The 27,564-nt window shown below is 39.0% G+C and overlaps 2 protein-coding genes across 3 annotated transcripts in view; one reads left to right on the forward strand and one right to left on the reverse strand.

The window, feature by feature from the left end:
* Positions 1-27,564, forward strand: part of DOCK2 (dedicator of cytokinesis 2) — a 488,728-nt gene that overhangs the window by 215,236 nt on the left and 245,928 nt on the right. The window lies entirely within an intron of this gene.
* The window catches only part of INSYN2B (inhibitory synaptic factor family member 2B), a 116,588-nt gene continuing 101,820 nt past the window's right edge, over positions 12,797-27,564 (reverse strand). The window contains exon 4 of the mRNA XM_048861501.2: positions 12,797-13,177. Within this exon, the coding sequence (XP_048717458.1) occupies positions 12,991-13,177 (187 nt within the window). The 3' untranslated portion in view covers positions 12,797-12,990. The remainder of the gene's footprint in view (positions 13,178-27,564) is intronic.

A 27,564-nucleotide genomic window follows, 5' to 3' on the forward strand; every position in this document is an offset into this window, starting at 1 on the left:
CTATCAGGTTGTCTGCTGCCCTCCAACAGGTTCAGACCATGAACAGAGAATGCTTGCTCCTTGGCGCACATCATTCGTTGTACTGTTCCTGAGAACACACAGTAGAATAATTTTAGAAAGCATCTTTTAATTTCATGTCTGAGCCTTAAATAAGGTTAGCTGGAAAATTGGAGAGAGACAAAAGAGAAATTGGAATATATTTAAAACCTTAAGATGAAAACCTATCCAGAGATCTGACACCTTCCATTCAATAAGTCTTTTCATGAAAAAGTTCACAGATGATGTTAATAATACACCTTGTGCGCTCCATGAAATCTAATACTCAGTGAAAAGCTGGCATTAACTCAGTTTGACTCATCAAACTGACATCATTATGGTACCAGCAAACAAAAGCAGTAGGCTGGTAGCCATGGACACAATGGATAGACAAAAATAAACCCATGAAATCTGTAAATGTTATTATGCTAGGAGCAAACTTGAAAACAAACTACTAAATGTGAAAAAACAATGCTCTGGATTTCTCATTGTTATTGTAACATACCAATGTTTTTTTAAAAAGTTTTTATTGGAAGTGGGAGATAGAAACTGATCAATCTCACTCTTTATTTAAACTATAGAGTAGCTTAGTTTTCTATGTGTTTTTGACATTAGACCAGTGGTTCTCAAACTTTCAGGAGTCTGATTTGTCTTGCATACCCCAAGGTTCACCTTACTTTAAAGTATAGAATATCAAGGGACCGCAGGAGCTCATGTAGTCCAACCCCCTGCTCAAAGTAGGACCAATCCCCAGTTTTTGCCCCAGATCCCTAAATGGCCCCCTCAAGGATTGAACTCACAACCCTGGATTTAGCAGGTCAATGCTCAGACCACTGAGCTATCCATCCCCCCAGCGGTATAATGCTTATAAAAGCTTTTTTCCTTTTAAGCTGGCAAGTCTGGCACTCAAAGCTTTCTTTGAAAAAAAATTCTACTGCCCGCATGCATAGGGTGTTTTGTCTTCCAATGTGCCAGCTTCATACTGTTACTTGACAGAGTTCCTCCACAAAGGAAACACAAAGCTTGAGATGGATTGCTATTTGTAGATGTGAATCCAAAAGCAATACGTTCCTTGCAGAACTCGCTATGGTTTTATTTTCGGTCATTTTCAGTTTTTTACAATTTTGAATGTTGCTACTGCTGCCGCTTCCAGCTCCTCGTTTTAAAAATCTATCCATTTGTACATCGCAACCACATACACACCATGACAACCTAGAATGCATGCCTAATACAGTGCATATACACATGGCCATATAAGATAGTATACAGTGCAGCATAAACAAGTAATTGTATGAAATTTTAATTTGTACTGACTTCACTAGTGCTTTTTATGAAGCCTGATGTAAAAATAGGCAAATATCTAGATGAGTTGATATACCCCAGAGGTATGCGTACCCCTACTGAGAACCACTGCATTAGGCTATCTGCACTATTTGTATCTATTGTTGCAGCAAATAGATTTTCAGGTGTAGTTTTTATTTTAATCTGTTGAGACTTTCCTGCCTTTATCACTTACTTGCTGTGGCTGTTAGTCTCTCTGTGCTAATGTTTGCACATGGATGATAATACAGTGCGTTCTGCCTTTCTAAAGTGCTTGGAGAGTTTTATAAATGAAAATTACGTTTAGAAAAATATCTAACAGTACATGATCCCATATTCCATGATCCCATATTATGTTTTACACACTCATTCATTTAGTGCACAGGATGGACCTGATCTGGGAGTGAATCGGGATTGTGTAGTGAAGCAGTCTGTTGTCTTTGGGACTCCTGCCTCATTGGTTACAGAAGTTAGCAGATCTGTAGTGACACAAAGCAGGGGATTGCAGGAAGGGCTGGTCTCATGGTTAGGCAATTGAACTCCACCCTAGAAACTTGGATTCTATCCTGCTTCTGCCACTAAGTTCCTATCTGATGCTGAGCTAGTCTCTTACACTAAATTTTTCACAGGCAGTCACTTTGCATCTAATTAAGGGCTACATCATAATGCGTTTTTATGAGCATTGCTTGTTCTGACTTTTCCTATCTTGAGTGCTTGACTTTGTAATATTTTAATCCTTAACTTTGTATTTCTTTTTTATTGTTTGGTTTGATGAGAACAACCTTCACTATGCTAAAGCTGGTTTTTTGTTTGGGAATTTCTGTGAGCTAAAAAATATTTGTTTTGCTACATCACTCGCTTGTCCTACAAAGTGGATGAGGTAATATCTCTTTTGGACCAACTTCTGCTGGTGAGAGAGAAAAGCTTTCGAGCTACACAGACCTCTTTTGCTTGACCTGAAGAGCTCAGTTTCAGCATGAAAGCTTTTCCCTCTCACCAACAGAAGTTGTTCCATCCAATAAAAGATATTACTTCATCCACCATGTCTCTCTAATATCCTGGGACCAACACGGCTACATCATCACTTGTCCTACAGCATGCAGTGCTTTTGGCATACAAGAGAAAAAAGATGACAGCCTGAAATTACATTTTTGGATTGCTGATTTTGTCATGTACACGTAACATTTTAACAATTGTACCATTCCCTGTAGATAAGGCCCCTTTTTTTCAGTTTTTACTGATTTTTATTCCTGAGTTTTGGAAAAGCTTTGGGTTTTTCACTGACTTTCACCTCAGTTTTGGACCACTCAGGTACATGATAATACCGATTATGTTCAGAAAATCCAACACATTACATTAGGTAGAAGTTTATTAATAATAACTTAGTCCAAGTGGAAAATGTGAGGTTGTTTGAAGTAAGGAAATGTAGTGGAAGATTCCCCACACATGTGCATGGTAATCTACAGTTCATGAAACAAACCACAGCATTAAACTGCTTTTACTTTCAATACTCTGACCTTTCTCTTTCTGGGTCCTCCCATCTCAGCATTCACTGCAATATTTACCCAGAAAATTGTGAAGTTAGATTTTTTTGTACTTATTTTTCACACATTTTATAATTTTTGTAATAAACATTGATAAATTCCTGGGAAATTTTAAACAAAATAAAAACCAGAAGTGAAAGGCCTTGCCTATAGAGCAGCTCAATTTCAACTCAAGTAGTCATGGTGTTCTCTGGCTCTTATATTTTAGTGTTATTGATAAATGTGTACATCAGACAAGAATTGAAAATGTATTGAAACAAGACCTTTTAACCTCCCTAATCTTAACATGAAACAATAAAGTAGTTAGCGAAGTTCATAGAGCAGTTCACTATGCACATCTGATTTACTTGGGAAATACTTAAACTACAATCAGGGATGTTAATGCAGAATCCGAAGAGTATACAGGACAAGATGAACTTCAGTCACCTTTTAGCCACTTTTGCTTGGCAAGAGTTTTTAAATGCTTCAAATTCTGAAATCGGAAAGGTTTTAACCAACTCCAATTTTGAAGCAGTACCAAGTTGATTGCTTCTTATATAATCTCTGCTCTTCTAATATTTCCTTGATTAGAAGTACTCCATTTCCTTGATGTCATCACTGTTCTTCCTACTTCTGAACAATTATGATCACATGATAAAAATTACTACCATCAGACAGAAACATTTACTAAACTATTTCATTTTTAGAGAAAATTTTGGGCATGAATTACAATACATAACATTACAGAGCTCAAACACTTCACAGGATGTGTGGATATGGTTTAGTTACTCCCTGACTGACTGTATTCTCTTCATGGCCTGGGGCTGGGGCTATTCACTCCTGCATTTGAATCCTGACTCTGACCCTGACCCACTTTGTTGCCCTGGACATTTCTCCTAACCAGCCTGTTTTATTTTTCCCATATTGAAAATGGGAATAATACTTATGTCACTAGGGCCTGTTTGCAAAACATGTTAAAACATTATAAAAATCAGCAATTTTATTTCCAGCATTTGACCTAAAATTGTCGGAATTTGACAGATTATATTCCTCAAATGAATACCGAGAAATAAAAACAGCGCAATTACTACCATTTTTATTTAGTTACTATAAGAAATGGAAATAACTGCTGTAAGTAATCAGCGGTGGTCTTCCAGATATGGCCATATTTTTGTTTGTGATGCTGGCCCACTGGAAAAAGTCAGTCATAGTGATTAGGGTTCATTTGACGCTGAACGAAACACTAAGCAACACACTTCTCTTACTGACCACACACAAGACAATACCTTGTATTACACATGTTAATAGTTCACAAAAAGAAAGCCAGAGACATTTTCCAAATAGAGAACAAAAACGAAAAATATATTTGACTTACAATCAAAAAACAGTTGGCAAACCTTTGCCTTGATCCTATAACTCTAGTGCACAGAATTCTCTTTGACTCTAATGCAGAATTAGGCGGTGTTTTTAACTGACTCTGTGGATCCAGGACTAAAGAGTTAAAACAATAACTATGATTTATATAATATAAGTGGAAAGCAACTAAAAATTATACCTTAGTCAATTTACTGGCTCTCAGTGCATCTGAGAGTCACATCTGTTTACTGACAGACACATTCTTGCTTCTGCAGAGTTAATAGTCATATGAAAGCCTAAGCTAGAATTTTATTCTATGTCATCCACAAAATTGTCACCTAAATTCTGGTATAGATGCAAAGGACAGAAAACACACCTTGGTTTTCATATTCCTGGTTAGATTTGGAGACCAAGCAGTTAAAAATCTTCTGACCTATTCTGTAAACTGAAAGAATTTCACGTGAACACAATTAATAAGGAACAAAAATAATTTGGTAAGGGAGGATTAATAGGGAACCCTACTGTGTCAGTTTTTCTGAGTCACTTTTTCTTCGAATAATTGCACCTTAAATGTAGCAGTTTGAACTCTGTGCTGATTCTAAGATCATTCTGTATATTTATTTGCCATGAAAAAGAGAGACTTTTTCAAAGTTGCAGAGTACTTGAAAAATATAGGCAAATGCTTTGCCCTCTGCTTCTGTTTATTTGAATATAAGTGATTTTTGGATTTTAATATTACCCTTTCTACTTCATAATGTACTGTATATAGTTAAAATATATCATTCATGATATGATAAACATAATGCAAACAATAAAACATTCAAAGCCAAGCATAACCCTGTAAAATACATGGTGGCTAGAATTCTGCAGGGGTATGGAATTCCTACATCCCACAAACATTTTTGGCAGGGATGAAAGGGTTAATGTTCTGATGGTGTGGCCCTTTTGCGGGGAGGAGCATGACAGCTTTAGGCTGATGTTTTTCTTCTTGTTCCTTGCCAGACTGTTATTCAAAGAATAGGGGAAGACATTGCCTTGAGCGTAAGACTAGCTAATCGCATTCTGTGAGGTCCACTCAAGCGATTGCGAGAAAAGGTCGGTTTAGATGGAGGCAAACACTCTACTCAAGGGAAGATGATGATGAGGGAAATTTGGTTTGGCACTCCGCAGCTGCTGCAGAGAATTATTATTTAAATATACAAGACAGCTTCATTGTGAAGTTATGGTGGTGGTGATCCTTGTCAACTGCTTGATAATGCCACCTGTAAACACTGAAACATGCATAAAACTTTTCATGATAGGGAAACACGATGTGTGATTTACTCTCTATGCTCTAAGTCTCTACATAAAATGCAGACTGCTTTCTGCTTGGAGGTATATAATGGTGCATTGAAAGTTCACGAGGGAAATATTGAAAGACCACACATTGCTGTCTGCATTGACCTTGTTTAAGAGAACCCAAAAAGGGTAGCTTTGAATACCCCCATGTAAATTTTAAATATTTCATGTAGTAGTTCTACAGAACTACTTTTTTTTCTTCACATTAAGGAAGAAAGGCCAGGTTAAAGTGGGTATGTTTTGTAGCAGGGTCCACAAACTTCCGCTCTGCCCCAAACAGAACATTGGCAGTAATATTAATTAAAATGCCATCTTTACATATCATGCTACTGCTAGCACGGTCCCTGATCTTTCTAATTTTATATTCATTCGGTATTACATCTGTACTAAACTGCTGAAAACCACTTCTTTGACATACAATTCCGAGCACTACAAACATTAGCATTGCAACGAATAATGTGACAGACTTCAATATTGCTTTCTATGGCAAATTTCACTGAGTTAACATTCTTCACAGACCCAGTGAGAGTGTACCAAGTAGACCTGCTTGCATGTAACAGAGGAAATGACTTAATCAAGGCAGAGATCCAACATCAGTTGAGGAGTTGCAGGTGTTCCAGCCCTGGTTTGGAAGAAGAGTTACTACCTCTACAGTCCAGTCCTCATTTACAGACAGCCCCCAACCTGAAGCAAATACTCACCAGCAACTACATACCACACCCCAGGAACCAACCCCTGCAACTAACCCCATTGCCAACTCTGTCCGTGTATCTATTCAAGGGATACCATCATAGGATGCAACTACATCAACCACACCATCAAGGTCTCGTTCGCTTGCATATCTGCCATCAAGTGCCAGCAATGCCCTTCTGCCATGTACATTGGCCAAACCGGACAGTCTCTACACAAAAGAATAAATGGACACAAATCAGACATCAAGAATTGTAACATTCAAAAACCAGTAGGAGAGCACTTCAGTCTGCCTGAACACTCAATAACAGACTTAAGTCACCATTCTTCAACAAAAAAAAGTCAAAACCCGACTTCAACGAGAAACTGCAGAACTGGAATTAATTTGCAAACTTGAGACCATCAAATTAGTCCTGAATAAAGACTGGGAGTGGCTGGGTCACTACAAAAAATAATTTTCCCTCTGTTGATACTCACACCTTCTTGTCAACTGTTGGAAATGGGCCACTTCCACTCTAATTAAATAGGCCTCGTTAGCACTGACCCCCACCCCCCACTTGGTAAGGCAACTTCCATCTTTTCACGTGCTGTATATTCATACCTGCTTAATGTATTTTCCACTCCGTGCATCTGATGAAGTGGGTTATATCCCACAAAGTCTTATGCCCAAATAAATTTGTTAGTCTCTAAGGTGCCACAAGGACTCTTCGTTGTTTTTTACCTCTGTTATGTTTTCTATCCAGGAACTTGTGATGTGCTTATCATTTAAGCATCTAGGTATGTTTGCAGTCTATCCAGGTTTAAAACCCCAGTTCTGAATGTGAAGTGGTTATTATTGTTTCTTTTCCAAATAACACTTCATCTGAAGTGCATAAGACCAGGGAAAACATTCATTATAGGTTAACTGTTGATGGGTCCCAACCACCAAATGATTAGCAAGTCTTTATTGGACATGTCTCTATCCACATAATAGCTGTTGCCAGTCCAGCAATCAAGGTTTTGATTTTTATTACTAATTTCAGGTTAGTGAAAAGTTGTTTCAAACAGTTCAGTTTCATAAATCATTCATTTTCATATCTCTGGTGGTAACCTCCCTGAAAACCTCATGAAGTTAGTCAGTGAGCATCTGAAGAGGTGGGGTTTTTTACCCATGAAAGCTTATACCCAAATAAATCCGTTAGTCTTTAAGGTGCCACTGGACTCCTCGTTGTTTTTGTGGATATAGACTAACATGGCTACTCCTCTGATATTCAGTGAGCATGTTTCTCTTATGGTCTTCCCAGATCTTACTGAATAGTGGAACTCCAGAGGAGGAAAAAAAGAGTAAGAAAATAGTTATCTGACTATTATACATTACCTATCACCTCTGAGTTACCTGAAGACATGAATTTCTACAACAAACAGCTCTTTATGAAGATGCTCAGCTGCCTTTGGTTAGTGACATTACAGAGAACACACCTATGTAAGAATCTGATGCTAACTGTCCAAGTTGCATTTGTAGAGAAGACAACTTTTTATGGGTAATAACCTACCTGGACAGTCCCCTTTCTATGTGGGTTTCAGCCATTAACATGTCTGGAAGTAAGTATCCTGAACAAAGTGAGGCATTGGCATGTTGTTTGTTAAGGAGTTCTCCCTTTTTTCTTGGGTGGAGCGGGAAGGAGAGGACATGAGAGAGGATCATGGTCCATTAAGCAAAATTTTCCAGATCTTTTATTCTGAACTCTGTTGACCCATACTTCCTTCTAAAATTTGGTGGCCTTTTGCACTTCACCTAGTTCTTCTGGTGCAGCTGTAACCCACACACCTTCTTGGTATGGTGTTCTGTCCCCACTCGTGGCATTGAGACCACATAGAGATTAGCTAGGGGCCTATGTGGCTTTTAGCTCATGCAGTAGAGGCTCATACGCTAAGCTCCAAAGGTTCCAGGTTCGATCCTGTCTTCCGACAACTGGGCAGTGTTACACAGTCTCTATGATCCCATTATTTTACATCTTTGCTTCCTACTGGGAGATCAAAAAGGTGCATGCTTTAGAACCATAATGTGGTTGGCATAGTACACAGGTTATAACCAGAGCAACAATTTGCAAAGCTAAAATGGTTGATAATACAGTGTGATATATTTTGAAGTGTGAAAGTCCAGTCCAATAAACCACTGATAGCTGAAATTCTCCTTCTCTACCTAGAGCAGTGGTTCTCAACCTTTCCAGACTATACACCTTTCAGGAGTCTGATTTGTCTTGTGTACCCCAAGTTTCACCTCACTTAAAAACTACTTGCTCACAAAATCAGACCTAAAAATACAAATGTGTCACAGCACACTATTACTGAAAAAATGCTGACTTGCTCAGTTTTACATTATAATTATAAAATAAATCAGTTGGAATATAAATATTGTACTTACATTTCAGTGTATAGTAGATAGAGCAGTATAAACAAGTCATTGTCTATGTGAAATTTTAGTTCGTACTGACTCCGCTGGTGCTTTTTATGTAGCCTATTGTAAAACTAGACAAATATCTAGATGAGTTGATGTACCCCCAGAAGACCACTGTGCACTCCCAGGGGTACTCCCTGGTTGAGAACCACTGACCTAGAGAATCTAATGAATATGAATCCATAAATATACTGTGCATGACCCCATCCTTCCTCTTTTCCCAAGAGCAATCTTTCATTTCCTCTGTATTTCCCCTAAATGTTTATTAATTGAATCTTGAAACCAAAGAAAAATAAGTCAGTTTATTGCAAAAGATAATATCCCATTAAAACAGTCTAGAAATTTACAAAACATTACATTTGATTATTACATTTTATTAGGAAGGTGCTCTGTATTTGCAGTAGCATAATTCCCAAGTCTTGTGACTGTTGATAGGACAATTATATTTGTTATAGAACTACAGGAAAAAAATAGCTTTGTAACCTTTGTAACTTATGTCATACCAGATTCAGGACTCTATTCATTTTGTTTTGTTCTTTTAAAAAAGAAATTGAAAGAGTAACTTCAAGTACAGTAATTTTGGTATATATAATGCCATATGCTGTACAGTATTTTACAAAGAGCTTGGTGTATTTCTCACATAAATGTCACATTTTTCATAACAGCCTACTTTATTTTTGTATACCAATATTATCAAATGGGATCATTCTGTGTGTGTGTGTGTATTCTACTCCTCTTATTGGAGCTAATTTGGAACACTACACAGTAGACTGTTATGGTATAGAATCTTTTCTGTCCAACATTAATAGTTTTGTTATCTACAAATCTATATATTTGTAGTCTAATCCTGATGTTACACAACTGAGCAGTGTGTCTCTGGAGCCACCTGTTCTCCCTTTTCCTATTTGATGCATTGTAATGGAATGTCACGCACCACTTTTTGTTGTGGTTGTGTCACGTATGCCCACTGGAGGATCTAAATATAATAGATCCTCTATTTATACCTGGTGATATGTTTGCTTTATGTTGTCAATTTCTACGTTCAGGCTAAATAAAACAGAGAAAATAGCAAAGGAGCAATTTGAGTGACTTTATATCTCATTAGCTTTCTCTGTAACATCAGACGACGCTGATATATCTCTGTCTGACATACTTTTCCAGCGTGTTCTCTTTAATAGAAATCACCCTTTTGAGTGTAATGCTATGTAATACTATTGCAATGTAGGAGCTGAATACATAATTTTACAAAGAAATTGTATGGAGCATGGACTATGTAGAAGTTTGTGTACAGTAGCTGTACACATGCAGTATTGTGCAATTTCATGCACAAGTATGATGCCTGCTAAATTCTTGAGTGCAAGAGAAGCTTAGTTCTGCAGCTATAATTTTTTCTGTGTGATATGTACAATTACATGATTTCTTCCTTCTTTTACTGTGAATTTTAGTCAAGCTGTGCTTGAGACAGGTGTGGAATTAAAGGGGTTAACTTCATATACTTAACCTTAACTTCTTCTGTACACCCAGATTGAGTGCAGAAAACACTAATCAAGTCTAGAAGGATGACAGAGAGAACCCCACCACAGGCTGGCAGTGCTAGCACCCCCTGTAAACGGGTTTTGATACTGCTAGGAAAGGGTGAAGTGGCTGCTGTTTACTCACCGAGGCAATTGGTGCTTTATCCCATCCTCATATAATGGAGATGGGAGTGATTGTTTAGAAAGAGAGTATCTATGGGATGAGAGATCATTAGGTAGGGAACCCTAGGAGCAACCAAACCTGAGGAGAAGGTGTGAGCTGAACTTCGTCGCTTTTATGTTAAGTTCTGTGATGATCACACCATACCTCTTAAATGGGCAAGTGTGGACTGTGTTTGAATGAAACTGGGAAGGAAATTGGTGCATTCTCTCCCTCAGCAGCAGGCTGCAATAGGAACTGCTGCAGGTGCAAAGAGCCCCCTGGCCAAGGTAAGAAGCAGATCATTCACCATGGTAGTGTGTGTTTATTTTTTAAAAATGCACATTTTAAAGAAAAAATTAACGAAGATTGAAACACATCCTGAAGGGATGACAAGTGAATAGTTAATTCCCTAGTAGAAGGGCTACTTTCTCATTTTATGCTGGTAAAGAAAAAAAAAAACTTTGGGAGTGGAATATAGGACTGGTGATAGCTAAAAGCTAATGACCTTCCACCAAAGGTGCTAAGAGCCATGAAAACGGTAGAGTGGGAGAGCAGTTTTTAGCCTGCAGAGTTGTTATAGCTTTTGATACAGCTCATGGATGTCCCTTTACCATGAGACAGTCATCGTTCAAAACTAGTTGGATAGAAGGAATGCTATTGTACATAAATAGACCCTTCTGTATCTCTGATATAGAGACACACTGATACACAGTCAGTATGGAAGAATACTGTAGGCATGCCAGTATATAAAATGTGTATTGATATGGGTGCCATAGTGGTGTGCTCTAACAAGGGCTAAATTCTGACCCTACTTATTGAAGGGGGCTTATGGGTATAACTAGGTCACAGTTTTGCTACAAGTATTTAAAGGGAGGTTTTCCTCTGAAAAAGGTTACCATGAATGGCATTGTAGGTTCACTGGCCCTCAGTGACTTTCATATCTAATGTGTTTAATTCTTTCTAATTCCCAGTCCTGAAAACTCTCACTCAGATGAGTCATGCTAATTTCTTTACTTTCCATGCCTCCTCATGTCTAAACAAAGACCAGTTACGCCTAAGCAAGCCCTGTTGTGCTATGGTTCTGCCTTAATGACTCCTGTGCAATTTTATTACCTTCAGTGGGTTTGTACAGTTATAATTGATTGTCCTTAATACCTGGAACTTATTAAATGGTTTTGCTGATGTACAACAATGAACAAAAGCTAACTTGTCCTCTTTCTTAGCATTACACACTAATGTAAAAGTAGTGACAAAAGTGCTCATGTTTGTTTTACTCAAGTAATAAGACTATATCCCCCGGGAATAAATCTGATGAATAAGAATGTTAGTATATTAAAGTCTCTTTCAGAGTGGGACTGCCTTATGCTTTGTCACCTATAGTACTGTCAAGGCTTTAATGCTTGGCTATTAAATTTACTCTGCTGAAACTTTCCCCCTTTTTCTAAACATTTTTGCATGGAAAACAGTGCAGAATTCTATTTTTCTTGGGGGAAAAAGAGGCTTAATTTTTATATCTCATTTTGAGCAGTTGTGACCGCTATTTTTCTAAATTTTCAAAAATAGCTAAGTTGAAATCTGCTCTACATTAATTTCTCTTAACATTTAATGCACTAATCTGTATTGACATCAGAACATCAAAATGTATTACTGGTTTGACACCCTCTGAGTTGCTGTGAGTATGTTCTGTTGGATCAAAGAGGCATGTGTTGGGGCATTTTGATGTAGTGTGAAGGATCTTAGATGCACAATGATACAAACAGAGATAGAGATGTTTTTTAAAGCTATTGCTTTTTAGGAAAGGGTGTTAATAAATATGACTCTCCCCACCCCCAGCTACAGCAAAATAATAGGTTTCAGAGTAACAGCCGTGTTAGTCTGTATTCGCAAAAAGAAAAGGAGTACTTGTCGCACCTTGGAGACTAACTAATTTATTTGAGCATAAGCTTTCGTGAGCTACAGCTCAATTCATGAAGTGAGCTGTAGCTCATGAAAGCTTATGCTCAAATAAATTGGTTAGTCTCTAAGGTGCCACAAGTACTCCTTTTCTGTTAGCAAAATAATAGTTTCTGAATAACACCAACAAAAAAAAGGAATAGTTTCCAGTCTTGGGTCCTATAATTTTTTTAACTCTAACTTTAATGGATTGTCTCTCTTGGAGAGGAAGTTTTCTGAAAATCTGTGTCCCACCCCACAGTTTTTGGTTGCACCATTGGGGACAAGATCAGGGAATGACTTTTAGGCCATTTTGTTTGAAACTAAGCATGATGTGGGAAAGCATATGGGAGCAGCTTCCTTTACTTTGAGTACCCTTCTTTTTATCAATTTAAATCACAACCTCCGTATTATTTGAAAGTAAAAATTTTGCCTTTACAAAGCATATGAGACGTCTTTTTGAAACAAAAAGATAGATTGCATCCCGTTTCAAAATACTCGTATCTTTATTCACTGAGCTTGTTAAATGAGCAAATTCCATTCCAAGCTTCTGAGTTTTCAAATAACTTCTTTTTTTAATTTCCTGTTGATTTCATAGTTGTACATATTAAAGCCTCTGGATATATGTTTCAGTGTCTTCTGAAATATTGCCCTTCAATTCTGTAGTCAGCTAAAAGACATTCACATCCACCAGAAGCATTTCTTTTTCACCTTTTTTGTTTTTCGTCTTAATTCCTGTTTCTCAGGAATTGGATGGTCAGGTGGTAATTTGGGGGCTGGAGCCATGGCAGGAGTTTTCTCCACTTGATCCAGTGTTTTCAAAACCTGATGAAACCTGCCTTCTTGTTGTCTGAAGTCATATTCCACACTATAGAATACATGAGAAAAATAAGTTAGTAAGTTGTTAGTTACCAATTACAAGGAGAGAAATATGGAAAATATTTTTAGACTTTGCTGCAAATAATGTTTCCTCTTTCAGAGTTGACATAATAGAGGCTGACTCAAATGCAAACAGTTGTAGGCTGTGCTGTTATGAGGAGGTCCTGTGTGGCAATTATTACTACAGGGAGTCATCTTTATTCACAGGAGGTGAAGGTTGTGGGATTGTGCCCAAAGTCATTCATTCAGAAATTAAGTAAATGCACAAATAGGAATGTCTCTAAAAACCAAACCAGGATCAAGCAATCACAGCTGGGAGGTCTTATGCAATACGATTAGGCAACATTTTACTTAATTCCAATAACCGTTCATGCATACGCTGCTTCATTCACCCATTTTTGTTTTCCTTCTCAGATTATATGAACAAAAAAGAAAGCAAATTTGCCTACCATAGGTAGATACATTTATCTATGTGTTTGTGAATCCGTGTATATATATATATAAACATTTTCCTAGAACAATTTAAAAATGACCATAATAATGAAATTGACCCATACAATTAATCTTAAGTATGCTATTTGTGGTAGCCCACATGTTCCATAGTATGGAAAGGTTGCTAATGCTGATTACTTTTTTATTACCGTGTAAAATGAATTGTCACATAAAAGCCTGTTTAAACTGTCAGCGAGTTAAGTTTTCTAATGGTGTTTTTTTCTTTAATAGAAAATGTGTTCTTGCTCCTGTGAGTGGTGTCACTTGTCTTCAGTGATTCTGCCTCATTGGGCTGCATTATTATTGATGAAGATGTCAAGGGTCACCTATGTGCATTAATAGTAAACAGCTTAACCATAATACAGAATTGCTTCAAGTTTACTATACTTTTCTAAATAAGTCATTTCCTGACTGACGTTTTTTCTTCCCCTATTCATTGGTAAATAAGAGTAACCATTAGTGCTGGTTGTCTTGAACACAAATGCCATACGTTAAAATTAATGAGCAGCATACTAAATATTCATGAAAAGACTCAAAATAACCTGTTTTATCCTCAGTTGGTTGAGTTAATACAACAGTACCTCCAAAAGGCCTCAATCATGATCAAGGTTCTATCATGCTAAGTGTTATTAAAAAATAAATAAATTACATGACGTGGTTTCTGCCATGAAGTGTTTACATTAAAATCTAAAGACCAAACACAACAAATGAATGTTCCTAAAATCAGAGGGGAAGGAGAATCAGGATGAGGTTTCTGTAGTCAGTGTGAGTTAGTTTGTAGTTCAAAACCAGTTAAAATCTATTTGTGGGTGTATGTCTCGGCTATTCCTGACTGGGAATTACCTGTAAATGTCAAGTTAGCAGAGGTTCTTGAGGAAGAATTTGAATGAGTACAGTGTAGTGGCCTTGCAGACTAGTTCAGGAAAGATGTTTGTTTCACATAGGGAGTACAAAAGAAAACACACGCATCCTGGTAGGGAGTACTGGATGTAGAGTCAATGCTGGTATCATTGGTAGCGTTGAGGGAGTGGGGGATGAGGATATGCAAAAAGGCACAAGAGTGAGTAAGAGAGTGGCATAGCAGTGGATGCATTAAAACTGAGGACAAGAAGACTGCACTTGCTGCAGGAGAAGAGGAGGAGCTAGTGGAAGGATTAAAATGGGCATTTTGGAAAATCTAATGGTCCAAACCACAAGAGACAGATTATTTCATTAGTTCCTCTTTGAATGGTCAGGAGTGGGAACAATATGGATGTTGGGGAAGTCAGAGAAGATGACTTACAATCTTTTGCGAAATTGCCCTGTAATCATGGGTGCCTTACAATGCCTTGCTACTGAAGCTCCCGGGGATGTTCACGATCAGCCCACAAGCATGCAGGTCACACTCTCAAGTGTCTGTGTGCTAGACAGCCCTGGTTCAGCAGCTCTGACCCCAGCAGCTTGTCTACAGCCCCACCCTGGCTTCCATCAGCCTTGGTTACAACCAGCAAGGAGATCCCAACATATTCCCATTCCCATTCCCAAATTTTCCAAGAACCACGTGCTTTGCAATGTCCAGCCCTCTCCTGGAGAGTTCAGGGAAATAATAAGGTTCTTTTGTTCCTCTAAAGACACACAAAGAACACCACATCTTATTAACTGGGGTAAATATATCCTTATATTTACATGAGTTGGTTTAAAATAAAAAAACAAAAACAAATTAATTGATAATAGGACACAGGTTAAGTGATGTCAAGTAAAAGGAATAAAGTTAGGGTTACAAGCAATTAAAAGTGAAAACATCAAAAAGTCTAAAACTTAATCTAGCAAGGTGTACAGGCTTTGTTCAAGATGGTTTCTCACCTATACTCAGTTTCCAAGACTCAGTTTCCAAAGACTTCAAACCCCCCTGCTTGGTTGAAGGACCCATCTTTCTCGGTTTGCAAGAGCTGTCTTCACTTTTGACTGTGTAGTGATGAGTGCCAAAGATAGCTTCTGTCTTTGCTTATATTTTTTCACCATTAATGGCTGTTTAAAGAGGCAGGATTATCTCTTGCTGTTTTTCCCTTCCTATGGGCTTGCCATTCCCCTGCTGATTTCTTTGTAAATAGAGCTTCCATTGTTACTGGTCACACTTGGCTTAATTTCTTTGTAGACAGGCAGATAGCTGCCTTCCCTCCTGTTTGGGGGAAAGCCTGTTTCTCCCTTGTTTGGTCACAGACTGGAAGCATAATGCCATTAAGTATCATATTTCCTCATATAGCAGGGATAGGCAGCCTATGGTATGCATGATAATATTCAGTGGCACTCATACTGCCTGGCCACTGGTCCGGGGGGCTCTGCATTTTAATTTAATTTTAAATGAGGCTTCTTAAATATTTTAAAAACCTTATTTACTTTACATACAACAATAGTTTAGTGTTATATTATAGACTTTTAGAAAGAGACCTTCTAAAAATGTTAAAATGTATCACTGGCACGTGAAACCTTAAATTAGAGTGAATAAATGAAGGCTCGGCACACCACTTCTGAAAGGTTGCCAACCCGTCATATAGTGTTAATACTACATTTCAAAATAATAGTGAAAAGACCTCACTTTATACACTTTTATAATACAGTAATATTGATTCAATTGCCTATTGCTTCAGGTTCAAGCCCCTTATCTTTCTTGACCAGTAAACCTTTAAAATGGATTCTTTTGAGGGTTACCCGTCAAAGGAAAGTTTATTCAAGCTGTGAGGAAGGTGACATGGAGCCTAGTGATGAAGGAAGCTCCATGATCTTTCTTTCCCTGAGTGTTAGATTAATTTGTTCCCCCTCCCCTCCTAATAAGTAAAAATGGACCTTCATTGTCTTTGCCTGGAGATAGGGCTGGTCAGAGAATCAAATACACATTCCTTTGTCTAAGGCAGACCTGTTTACCAACTTCCAAGATTTACCAACTTTATAAGGTCGATAGACAGCTGGCTAGATCATTGGGCTCAATAGGTAGTGATCAATGGCTCCATGTCTAGTTGGCAGCTGGTATGAAGTGGAGTGCCCCGAGGGTCGGTCCTCGAGCTGGTTTTGATCAATATCTTCATTAAGCTGGAGGATGGAGTGGATTGTACCCTCAACAAGTTTCCAGATGACACTAAATTGGGAGATACACTGGAGAGTAGAGATAGGATACAGAGGGACCTAGACAAATTAGAGGATTGGGCCAAAAGAAATCTGATGAGGTTCAACAAGGACAAGTGCAGAGTCCTGCACTTAGGATGGAAGAATCCCATGCACCGCTACAGACTAGGGACCGAATGGCTCGGCAGCAGTTCTGCAGAAAAGGACCTAGGGGTTACAGTGGACGAGAAGCTGGATATGAGTCAACAGTGTGCCCTTGTTGCCAAGAAGGCTAACAGCATTTTGGCTGTATAATTAGGAGCATTGCCAGCAGATCCAGGGACGTGATCATTCCCCTCTATTCGACATGGGTGAGGCCTCATCTGGAGTACTGTGTCCAGTTTTGGGCCCCACACTACGAGAAGGATGTGGAAAAATTGGAAAGAGTCCAGCAGAGGGCAACAAAAATGATTAGAGGGCTGGAGCACATGATTTATGAGGAGAGGCTGAGGGAACTGGGATTATTTAGTCTGCAGAAGAGAAGAATGAGGGGGGATTTGATAGCTGCTTTCAACTACCTGAAAGGGGGTTCCAAAGAGGATGGCTCTAGACTGTTCTCAGTGGTACTAGATGACAGAACAAGGAGTAATGGTCTCAATTTGCAGTGCGGGAGGGTTAGGTTGGATATTAGGAAAAACTTTTTCACTTGGAGGGTGGTGAAGCAGTGGAATGGGTTACCTAGGAAGGTGGTGAAATTTCCTTCCTCAGAGGTTTTTAAGGTCAGGCTTGACAAAGCCCTGGCTAGGATGATTTAGTTGGGGATTGGTCCTGCTTTGAGCAGGGGATTGGACTAGATGACCCTTCTGAGCTCCCTTCCAACCCTGATATTCTATTATTCTGATTCCCCTGATATGCCTGGTTTAAACACACTTTAGTTAAAATTCCAGCATATATTATAACTTTTTATACACAGCCTGTGCATACATCATACACAAATATTAATGATCAGTGAGTGGTTTTTAAATGATACCTCACAAGGCATATTTTGTACCAAGAGTATTACTATAGTGTGCATGATGTGAATACAGGGGTGCTTAGTGTCTCAGTGGTTGGCTATAATGAAGACAGAGTCTCTGTTTAGTCCTCCTATGATGAAATCTTTGTAGTTAGTCCTAGAGGATTCCTGTAACTATATATATAGAGAGAGACAACTTTGAGTGAATGTCTAGCAGCTGCTTCGGAGCCCTGCAGAGGGGTGCCCAAAACCGTAGTCCACCCGGCTAATATAAAAAATGTACCAGATCTGGAGAAGGAAGAGTTTAACATAGTATCCAGATTTTGGGTCTAGGCGCTGGAGAAGATGGTTGTGATGTCAGCAGTGACAGAGAGAGTGCGGCGTGGAGGTTTCATGAAGAAGGTGTGGGTGGTGGAAGTAGTAGCAACGAGTCAGAAATGGTGAATAGAAGAATGAGATTGTGGTCACATGGGTCACTGAGGTGGGAAAAATAGAGCTGCTTGATTAGGAATATGGTAGAAATGTTGGAGGAGAGAATAAATTTGTGGTGGAGGAAGCCAGTGTTCTCATGGGACTTGATCCCTCTAGGGCCACTCTGTATCATGGGCACGGACATGGATATTGGTGGTGGGCCAAGGATAGGGTTTTGATGGGATGGTCCTGGAAGATGTAGAAAAGAGTGAAAGTCAAAGGTGATGGATAGTGCAGAGTTGAAACACTCAGTGGCTGATTCAGTAGAGGAGGTGAGTGGGAAGAACAGCACTGTGGGAACTAAATATTTCATAATGTACATTTTGACACGTACTGGAGAGATCTGTGGGGGGGGAAATGTTGCATAGTATGACACAAGCAAACCTACTGAAGAACATCTAGTGCCTGACCCCTTCCCCCCACGAAAAAAAACACTTGATATAAAATATGCTCTGTAGCTAAGTCTAATTCTGCAACCTTCATTCACGTGAATAACCTTTATTTATGCTAGTAGGCCAATTGACTTCAACATGTCTGTTTATATAAGTCATGGGTTCAGGCTACATTAATGGGATTATTCATGTGTGTACAGTGTGTAGGAGCAGGCCCTCAGTTATCTTTCACAGGAAAAAAATGAAAGAAAAAGCTATCTTAATTAGAAAGGACCACAGAAGTTCCAGAGGAGTTGTTAGTCATGCTTTTGTAAGCCACACTATCACTGTTGATGTAATTTGGTACACTTCTCCTGGAAGAACATGAAATCATCAAACCACTTACATATATTGTTTTTAGAGCAATCATTAACAAATTTCCTTCTGTGACCAATCTGGACTGTAATTTGAAAACCAAGAAGATTAGCAGGTGTACTTTAAGTTCTTGAGTTAATCTCAAGGCATTGTGTACCACAGGCTATCGTGTAATGATATGGTGAATTTCACAATAATCTCAACTTGTTTGGAGTTACCACAGAACTTATCACAAAATCAGATCAACCTCTAGGAGGGAACATACCAAGCCAAGAGGAATGAGCAAGAGGTAAATTCTGCCATCTTATCAGAGTTTGCATAAAATAGAGTTTCCGTAGGAGCAACTGTCTCACTGATGTCATTTCTGTTGCCCAGCACCACAGCATCTCCCGGCATTCAGGCTGACCAATTGCAGGTCAAGTCTTGATCAGCCCCTTGCAACTCTGGGCTGTTACATGCTCAGTGCAGAGGGAATCTCTGAAGAATTTAGTTGCCTAATTCTAACAATTCTATTGAGCATGTGTGAATTAAGAATTTTCCAGACTTGTAATTTAGGTGAATTTGGGTGAATTTTCAGAAAACAGCAAAAGGCCCATTTGCGCAAGCCGGGTTGACCCCCCCCCCCGGCAAATTTCAATTCCCTAATCTAAAGCAGGGAGGTGCTAGAGTTCCTTGATGAAATAGTTGTAAGAATTGTTTTAACATGGGCAAAACAACATTTCCCCCCTAATCTAGTTCTTGAAAATGGCTGAACCATTTTAGCTGAACCTTTCCACAAACACCTGAGGCAGATATCTGGCATGGAAAATTTCCACCCAAACAATTAAACTTTGCCAGAATTTTATAAGCAGTCTTCTCATGGAATTGTCGGGCAACCTTAACCATAGACAGAACTACCAGCTCCTCTCATAATAATAAATACTAAGTCTGCAGAGTATGTAGATTATAAAGATTTGCATTCCCTCTTTCCTGAACAGACAGAAACAAGTTGCAAGTGCAATCTGGCTACATCTTAACTAGAAATTTTACACTCTATTGCAGGTCTCAGAAAGGATGCACATTTCTTAATAAGATATTATGATCCACTGGTCACTTGGGAATTAAGCATAAACATAAGCAAAATACCTAGACTTCTTCCCACTGTCATGCATGATTAATAACCATAAAAATGAGTCCTCAAACAGCTTGTTTGTCACATAAAGTATTCTCATTCTGAGTATATCCAGTATAAAGAGACAAAAATGACAATTTCTATATTGGAATTTAAATGGATCCCTTAAACAAATACTTTTATATATAAATTGATACATAAACTACGTGAAGTCTTCTGCATGTTCTTTATTCATAGTCATCCACCATCCTTCATTTCTGGTCATTCTATCTCACCTGCTGCTGATACTTTTCCCTATTTTAACTTCCCGCTCTACGTGATCAAACACAGGATCATAAACACTTCATTTTCTAAGAATGTCTGAGAGTGTCGCTGGCAACAATAGCATGCTTTGGCAGCAGTGGTCCATAGTGCCAAATGTCCATGGCCACACTGTACAGCTTTATTTCAGGCATCTAAAAGCTCCACAGGACTATTACTGATCTGGGGCAGCCAGATTAATTGCAGATGACCGCATGGCTGCCGCCAGTCCATGGGTGGGCAATGTCCCTTCCAGACCTCAAGTCTAATCTCCAGGGCTCGATGGGTAGGGACATTATCTTCAAAGTAGGCTATACGTGCCAGGAAATGGTGACTGATGATGACTTAAAGCCTCTCAAGGTTAGTTCTCAATAATACATCCGTATTACTGATAAATCAAACCATCTTATGTCCAGTAGTCACTGCTGGCAATGCCTATAAAATGCCTCCTGGAGTCTTGCTCAAGCAATATCCATGTGATCACCTATCGTGCAGTGGCTTTTCTCTGTAAACATGCTTCAGAATTTGTTGGTTGTCCATTCTAATAATGACTATACCAAGGCAAGTAAGCTACCGAAACTACTATTGCTGATGGAGGCAATTGCTGGGGGTCACCTATGAATATCCAGAGTTCTGATTTCAAGTGTCCTTCAAGTATCATAAAATGCAGGGTGTCTCAGCCACTTTCTGTGGGTGAAATTTAATCTAGAAAAAGAAAATCCTGATTCCTTTTCAGTTTAGATATTTGGCAGTGAAGCTGAAAACTAAAAGGCCTCACAGTGAGGAACTGTAGATTCTGTAAGATTCTGCAGTGGAAAACTTTCTTTGAAAACATTTGTACCTGGAGTACCTATAAACTGTATCCAAATGTCATATATGTTCAGCTGGGTCTAAAACGTACAAAATGTATAGCTTTCTGTGTGAGAGAATAAACCAAAACCAGCCTGTCAGCTTTTTTCAGACCTTCAGTTTGCGCATCTTGATCAATCCACTATCAATATCCTTCTTTAATTTGGAAACTTAAATAGCAAATTCTCCCCTGTCTATACTAAGTGTAATTACAAGTTTTAAGGTGTAGTCTCCCTTCTCACTAATAGAACCAAGAGAAAAATAGACGTTGTTTTTGTTTCTATGGAAACTTTTGACCCTTGCAATTTTCGAATGCTATGCAGCAAATTCAGCTGGATGAATCATATTAAAGTCCACAGGAGTTATATAATTTAGAATATGTAATGTGACTTGACTTAGCTTTGGATGCCAAGTGAATAGCCTATTACAGAAGAACATAAATATGACAAAAAGAAAAGGAGTAATTGTGGCACCTTAGAGACTAAATAAATTTGTTAGTCTCTAAGGTGCCTTTTCTTTTTGCGAATACAGACTAACACGGCAGCTACTCTGAAACCCATAAATATGACAATGAAACAGATTATTTTTTTAGTTCAAAGTAATGTATTAATCCAAATAAAACATGTCAGTCAATTCTGACACATTTGACAAAGTACTGTATTTAGTTGAGCATAGGTGTAAAGAAACTGTATTCCCTTCAGCTATTGTCACTCTGCAAATGTGAGTTAGTGTATTATTCTGTTTCAGTGATTTCCACACAACTCCTATAAATGCTGACAGGAGTTCTGTACCTTGGAATACCTTTCCCAGACCTGAAGAAGAGCTCACAGACTTGAGGATCGTGATGGTCCCTTCTGATCTTATAGTCTGACCACCTGCACATTGCAGGACACAGAACCTCACCCACCCACTCCTGTAGTAGACCCCTAACCTCTGACTGAGTTACTGGAGTCCTCAAATAATGATTTAAAGACTTCAAATTACTGAAAATCAACCATTTACACTAGTTTAAACCTGCAAGAGGAAGGTGAAAAACACCCAGGGTCTTTGCCAATCTGACCCAGGGGACAATTCTTTCCTGACCCGGAGCATGTGGGCAAGACCCACCAGACAGATACCTGGGAGAGAATTCTATGTAGTAACTCTTGGCTCTCCCCATCTAGTGTCCCATCACCAGCCATTGGAGACATTTGTATTTCAGATGAGATCTCACCAGTGCTTTGTCTAATGGTACTAACGTTTCCCTATCTCTATTAGAAATACCTTGTCTGATGCATGCTAGGACTCAGTTAGCCTTTCTCATGGCCGAATCACATTGGCAGCTCTTAGTTATCCTGTGATCAAGCAATGCACCCAGGTCTTTCTCTTCCTCTGTCACTTCCAACTGATACGTCCCCAGCTTACAGCAAAAAGTCTTGTTATTAGCCCTAAATGCATAACCTTGCACACTGCACTATTAAATTTCATCCCATTTCTATTACTCTAGCTTATAAGGTTATCCAGATCATCTTGTATTATATTCTGGTCCTCCTCTGTATTGGCAATACCTCCTAGCTTTGTGTCATCCGCAAATGTTATTAGCGCACTCCCACTGTTTGTGCCAAGATCAGTAATAAAAATGTTAAATAAGATTGGTCCCAAGACTGATCCCTGAGGAACTCCACAAGTAACCTCCCTCCAGCCTGACAGTTCACCTTTCAGTATGACCTATTGTAGTTTCCTGTTTAACCATTTCCTTATCTACCTTTCAATTCTCATATTAATCCCCATCCTTCTCCGATTTAACTAATAATTCCTCATGTGGAACTGTATTAAATGTCTTACTGAAATCTCTGTATAAGCTCGAAATCTTGTCTCTTTCACCCACAGAAGTTGGTCCAATTCATTTTCTCTCTCTAATATCCTGGAACCAATGCAACCACACGGCAATTACCAGTGCATTACCAGTGGTATATACTGACTGTTTTTGTAATGCATAATCTGCTGAGTTAGTGCTTTAATAATTGAAAGGATGCTGGTGTCTGTTAGTTCATGATCATATCTCTGAGACAATTCAAACTATCATTAAGTACAAGGATTTTACAATGTAAGTCAACACTGTATGAGTTGCTCTTTAATTAAAAAGACTGGGATTCCTATACTTAATCTGGCCATTAGTCAGTCTAGCCTGATGAATGTGCAAATCCTGAAATGTGAAGAACTCGGGTGTGATGGAGCAGAAATGACATGAAACCCTTGAATAAACAGTGTGTGACTGATATCGAGCTGCTCTGTAAAATAACTTTATGAATACTCTGTGTTCAGCAGGCTATTGGGATGTTTACTGCATGTTGATGTAGTTTAATAGTGAGCTATTAGGAAACAAATGTAGGAAGATTATAATGGCTCAAGATAAGACGCCTCTCAGTAAATGCTTGAAGATTGTGAGACAATGGGAGGGCCACTGGCTTTGAGGAGTGGGGCTTGACCCACTGCACAGGCCACTGAACAGGTTTTTAACAAGCACAGCCAAAGCCTGAGAACTAAAAAGACAGAGAACCTCTGGCTGGATAAAAAGTGACCCTTTCCCTTTCTAGAGGCATGTTCAGACCCATATAGACCTCTGCCCGGGTATCTGAAGAAGCTAGGCCTCCCCAGGCTATCATTGGGCGATGATAAGCCTATAGATAAGATAAAAGAAAAGGAGTACTTGTGGCACCTTAGAGACTAACCAATTTGTGCATAAGCTTTCGTGAGCTACAGCTCACTTCATCGGATGCATCAAAAAAATTGGTTAGTCTCTAAGGTGCCACAAGTACTCCTTTTCTTTTTGCGAATACAGACTAACACGGCTGTTACTCTGAAACCTGTCATAGATAAGATAGATATGCAGGTAGACTGTTGTTTGAAATCCTCCCTCTCCCCCTCGCCCCCCATGCTACTGTAAAAAGCCTATCAGCTGCTAGGTGGTAAACATCTTAATCCGCTCGTTTCTTATTCACTCCTGAGCAGGAGGTGGTTATCATGAGCACAACCTGTTCCACGGTGCTGGCTAGCTGTGAGGAAGCTAGTAAACTTGTCTTTGCCCACTCCAGGTTTGGAGAGCCCAGAGAGTACTGAACATGGCAGTACAACCTCTGGGGAGCATTGATTAAACAGGATTTTACTGTAGTCACCCAACACTCCCAAAGTATCTTTTTATTATTAACAACGAAAGCGGGGAAAGGTGGCTGTGTAGGTGGCTGGCTGGCTGAGTTCCTGTTGAAATGATTACTTAGTGTTGCTGGGATTTTACTGTGGTGTCAATTATGTTAAAGTGCCTCGAGCTTTGAATAGGCATCGTTTTATTATTTTATATCTCAATAAACAAAATGAATATTGTATTAGAGATTTTATTAACTTTCTCTGGAATTAGTGAAACATATAATTAATGTGCGTCCTAGAAGATCTAGAGTCTCATATCTGATAGTGTCATTCTCAAGCTGCTTTGGTGACCTGTAAGCTAATGAGGGGAAACAGCTGGTGTAAGTATAAATAGTTAAGTGTGATAGGGAAAATAATTAAATCTCTCACAAGGAGTCTCATGTGGGAAGGAGCCAGTCTAATGAGAAGCAGTTTGTGTCCTGGAAATGTTGCATGCAATGCTGGAACGTAAATTCAACCTAGAAAGCTGAATAGTTAACTTCAAAAAAAAAAAAAAAAAAAAGTGATATTAAGTTAGAGTTCCAGGAAGCCTGGAGATGCTGGGAGGAAAAAGCTGTCACAATTTGCAGTCCATAGAGTGTTAATTTATCATCTATTTAAAAACATAACAAATGTACAATATTTTGTTTTACTTTGGAAGACAGAAGCAAAGACTCTAAAGTATGAATGTATAATTTTGGGGGTACTGCAAGAAACCAAACTAATCTCACTGTGGCATTTTGGTATGTCTCTGAACCATTTAAAGCAACCTTATAAAGGGCTTACGGTCAATGTCATGTATATGCTGATCTTCTGAGTTTGTTGCTTACCTTACATGAAGGAGATATGTTCAGTTACAGAATCAGTTATTCTCCCATTTGTAAAATCTGGACTGTCAAGCTGCATTGAGGACAAGTTGGGGAAGAAGTTGCATAAGGTTTAATTTAAGTTGAATTGGTAAAATAGATGTAACTTTCCCTGTTTAAAACGCTTCTCCTGTACAAAAAAACTTTTTTTTTTAAACTTACTGGTAAACTCAGTGGTATTTCATCATGTAAGCAGAAATGACAATATATCAGCACCAAAGATGGTGGTTATTAAAATGCAAGAGTTAAAATCCAGAGGGTTAGGGTTAAATGTAATAAATAGAATGCCAGGGTTAATTAAAGGAAATGCTAGTGTTAATTATCAGCAGAAACAGAAGAAGGTTCTGGTTTTGAAAGATGCTGAGTCTCTTAACTCTCACTTGAGGTTAGATAGGAGCCTGATTGCTTAATCGCTTTGGAAAATCAGGTGAAAAATATACATAGAAATAGACATAGGGTTCAAATGAATCATGATGAAAATATGGTTAGGTAGGGGTTAAACATAAATAAAAAAAAACTAGAGAAAAATTTGGAACTAACCATGTGGCCTATCCTCGCCCTGACTACTTTGCGTGGCTACTTGCACCCCTTTCATATTTGTCTGTTTTTTGTCTTTTCAGGAATGATCTTAAATTAAAAACATAGAGTACGTGAGAAGAAACAGCATTGGGTTATCTAAAACCATAGAGGACACAGGGAAGGTTCTCAGGGAAAGGTGGTGATATGCAGTTAGTTAAATGAGGATAGGAAGGTAAAATGATGTAAAAGGGACAAGGAACTAGTCAACAGAGCAGTTAATTTTAAAAAACTGAGCTTAGTGCTGTTCGTAGGTGACATTGATTGTCCTGAGACTGAAGATTTCTATTTACAGAACAGTTACAGTAAGGGCAGCAGCTGTTCATGTTCCTGCCCTCTGCTCACTGCCAAAGTGTCCGAGTGTCTTCCTGGAAAAACTCTCTCTGGGAGTAAGAGGGTGATTCAGTCTCTATCTAATACTTGACCTCAGTACGCTGAGAGTGCCCACTGGTGTCAGTTGTGAAGTTATTTGTAACATTGACACCTGTCCCCTGGGATCTAGATTGAAAGCCTCGGATCATTTAACATGGGCTGTTTAGTAGTTATCAGAGGTTAACAACTGCTGGTCACTGTGGAGATGGGCTGACATTGAACTGGCAATGTAGGTGTCAAGGTTCCTCCCCCACTCTGAACTCTAGGGTACAGATGTGGGGACCTGCATGAAAAAAACCTCCTAAGCTTATCTTTACCAGCTTAGGTCAAAACTTCCCCAAGGTAGAAAATATTCCCCCCCGTTGTCCTTGGACTGGCCGCTACCACCACCAAACTAATACTGGTTACTGGGGAAGAGCTGTTTGGACGCGTCTTTCCCCCCAAAATACTTCCCAAAACCCTGCACCCCACTTCCTGGACAAGGTTTGGTAAAAAGCCTCACCAATTTGGCTAGGTGACTACAGACCCAGACCCTTGGATCTTAAGAACAATGAACAATCCTCCCTACACTTGCACCCCCCCTTTCCTGGGAAATGTTGGATAAAAAGCCTCACCAATTTGCATAGGTGACCACAGACCCAAACCCTTGGATCTGAGAACAATGAAAAAGCATTCCGTTTTTTACAAGAAGACTTTTAATAAAAAATAGAAGTAAATAGAAATAAAGAAATCCCCCCTGTAAAATCAGGATGGTAGATATCTTACAGGGTAATTAGATTCCAAAACATAGAGAACCCCTCTAGGCAAAACCTTAAGTTACAAAAAAGATACACAGACAGAAATAGTTATTCTATTCAGCACAATGCTTTTCTCAGCCATTTAAAGAAATCATAATCTAACACATACCTAGCTAGATTACTTACTAAAAGTTCTAAGACTCCATTCCTGGTCTATCCCCGGCCAAGACGACGACAGACAGACACAGACCCTTTGTTTCTCGCCCTCCTCCCAGCTTTTGAAAGTATCTTGTCTCCTCATTGGTCATTTTGGTCAGGTGCCAGCGAGGTTACCTTTAGCTTCTTAACCCTTTACAGGTGAGAGGAGCTTTCCCCTGGCCAGGAGGGATTTCAAAGGGGTTTACCCTTCCCTTTATATTTATGACACGCCCCCCAAATCTCAGCTAGGGTGAAACACTGGCTGGGATTTCTTCCTGGAGCTCTAGGAAAACAGAGTTAATAAGACACATGCATCTCTAAATATACTACCAAGTACATAAAGACTAACAATATTTTCCACATCTCAAGGACGATTTTAACCAGTTGATTCTGGGAAACTTTC

This window comes from Caretta caretta, chromosome 8 (genome assembly GCF_965140235.1).
Source record: "Caretta caretta isolate rCarCar2 chromosome 8, rCarCar1.hap1, whole genome shotgun sequence".
Lineage (NCBI taxonomy): Eukaryota > Metazoa > Chordata > Testudines > Cheloniidae > Caretta > Caretta caretta.